The 2,086-nt window shown below is 27.9% G+C and overlaps 1 protein-coding gene across 1 annotated transcript in view; it reads right to left on the bottom strand.

Annotated features, from left to right (window-relative positions):
• The window catches only part of LOC117175238 (syntaxin-1A), a 133,661-nt gene extending 132,472 nt beyond the window's left edge, over nt 1–1,189 (bottom strand). Inside the window, exon 1 of the mRNA XM_033364911.1 lies at nt 1,108–1,189. Within this exon, the coding sequence (XP_033220802.1) occupies nt 1,108–1,128 (21 nt within the window). The 5' untranslated portion in view covers nt 1,129–1,189. The remainder of the gene's footprint in view (nt 1–1,107) is intronic.
• Between the last annotated feature and the right edge of the window lie 897 nt (nt 1,190–2,086).

The raw sequence follows: 2,086 nt of genomic DNA, 5'->3' as shown, positions 1-2,086 counted from the left end.
TCGAACACCATAGTTTTTGTTTTATTTGCGTTAATTTTGAGGCCCATGCTCTTCATGCTTGCATCTAGTTTATTCAACATTCTTTGTAGGTCTTCGATAGAGCATAGCTTTGTGAAAAATGATGAATAAAAAAACAATTTAAAACCAATGTAGAATAAGTTAAAAATTTGTTTGTGATTGTCATCAAAAATAGACTTTGAGGGGAAAAAATAAGTACAAGTTTTTTACGCCTGCATGGAAATTGTGTATTTGAAAAATACTATTTTAGCCGGTTTTGTTTACATTTCAGTAAAAATTTGGAACATAACGCGTTAGAAAAAAATGTCAAGAGACTTTTTTTAACACTGAAGTCCAAATTGAGAATAGAAGTAAGCTGTTACGGTTTCTGAATAAATTTGCTTTCAACATTTTCAGGCGCAAAATTAAAATCCAGAATATTCATAACTTTGACCATATTTTTATTAAATAGGTAAAATTCGTGTCACCTCATTTTATTTAAAAAACAACATTTTATGTCGGCGAATGTTTTTGCAACACTAGCATGAACCTCGAACTGAGTTTAAATGGATACGGTCTCACAAGGTATTTCTAAATTAAAATTGTACCTAAATTGTAAATTTGACTTTGCAAATTTCCAAAATGTGACAAATTTCCAAAATAGGTAACAACCTACGATTACTATATATTATACTAAACAATTTAAAATATAAGCATCACAAATTAAACGTTTTAAATAAGTGTTTCAAAATTACGAACAATATTGATATTAAAATACTTAAACTTAAGCAGTTTTAATTTGAATCGGTCGCAATTTAACAATCTCAAAAATTAAACCGCTCATTAGTTTGTAGGCAAATAAAAAGATTTGAAAGTCATCGTCTGTCATTTCAAACAAGTTCAAGATTCTAACTATTTCAAAAGATAATTTTTACGTAAAAGAACATAGACTGAAACAAACAATAAAGAAACACATTTGTATCTAAAGATTAAAACAACTTGCGTCCAATTTTCTATAAACAATATTAAAATACTATTAAATCTCTTATATTACATTCGAAACAATATTATGTGGGATGAAGTCATTTTAATTGAACATTATTGACTCACCTCTGCGAAGAATTCCGTCATGAAATCTTCGGGTCCTCCCACCGGGACCTGCACGTCATCGGGCACATCGTCTTCATCAGACTGGGCCTGAAAATAAAAAGGCAACAAAATAAATCGAGTGGTACCATATAAAGAACTAGAAAATATATTAATCGCTTTAAATTACTAAATTTTCAAGAAATAATATTGCAATGCAACAGAATGGAAAAATTTCTCACCAAGAAGATTAATTTTCAACCAAGAATGTTAATTTTTTATTATGAAACACGAATTTTCCGTAAAATATATGAAATATCAATCAAATAGTTGAATTTTCCATAAAAAAGATCAATTTTCTACTAAAAATGGAATAAATAAATTTTCAATAAAAACCATTCATTTTCAAACAGAAAAAGAAGAACTTTGATAAAAAATAGTTACATTTTTAAACAAAGATTCAATTTATATTTATTTTATTTTGAGTTTTCAAGCTAAAAAATTGAATTTTTCAGAAAACAGTTAACTGTTGAACCGGAAGAGTTCCATTTTCAACAAATAAGTTCATTTTTAACCAAAAGAGAAGCATTTTCAACCATATATAGTTAAATGTAAAAAACATGTCAACCATACCGTTACACTTACAACCAAGTAGTTAGACTTTAAAGCAAAAGAGATGAATTTTCAACAAATTTGTTGAATTTTTAACCATACAGATATATTTTTAACCCAATGGTTGAATTTTAAATAAAAATGATTCAACGAATATATAACAAAACAGTTGAATTTTCAACCAAAAGGGATGCATTTTTAACAACCACAAAAACATATAATGGTAGACTTTTCAAGCAAAAGCAATTGACTTTAAACAACAAAGGATTGGATTTCCTCATTTGGACCTATTAATCCAGTTCGCATTTAAGCTAGAAAAACAAAAAGAGAAAATTTCTTGAAAATGTTTAAAAAATAGGGCATTTTTTAAAGGGGGGGGGGGGGTGTTGAA

The sequence above is a fragment of the Belonocnema kinseyi genome, chromosome 6 (genome assembly GCF_010883055.1).
Source record: "Belonocnema kinseyi isolate 2016_QV_RU_SX_M_011 chromosome 6, B_treatae_v1, whole genome shotgun sequence".
Classification (NCBI taxonomy): domain Eukaryota; kingdom Metazoa; phylum Arthropoda; class Insecta; order Hymenoptera; family Cynipidae; genus Belonocnema; species Belonocnema kinseyi.
This window is presented reverse-complemented; position numbering and strand designations above follow the sequence as displayed.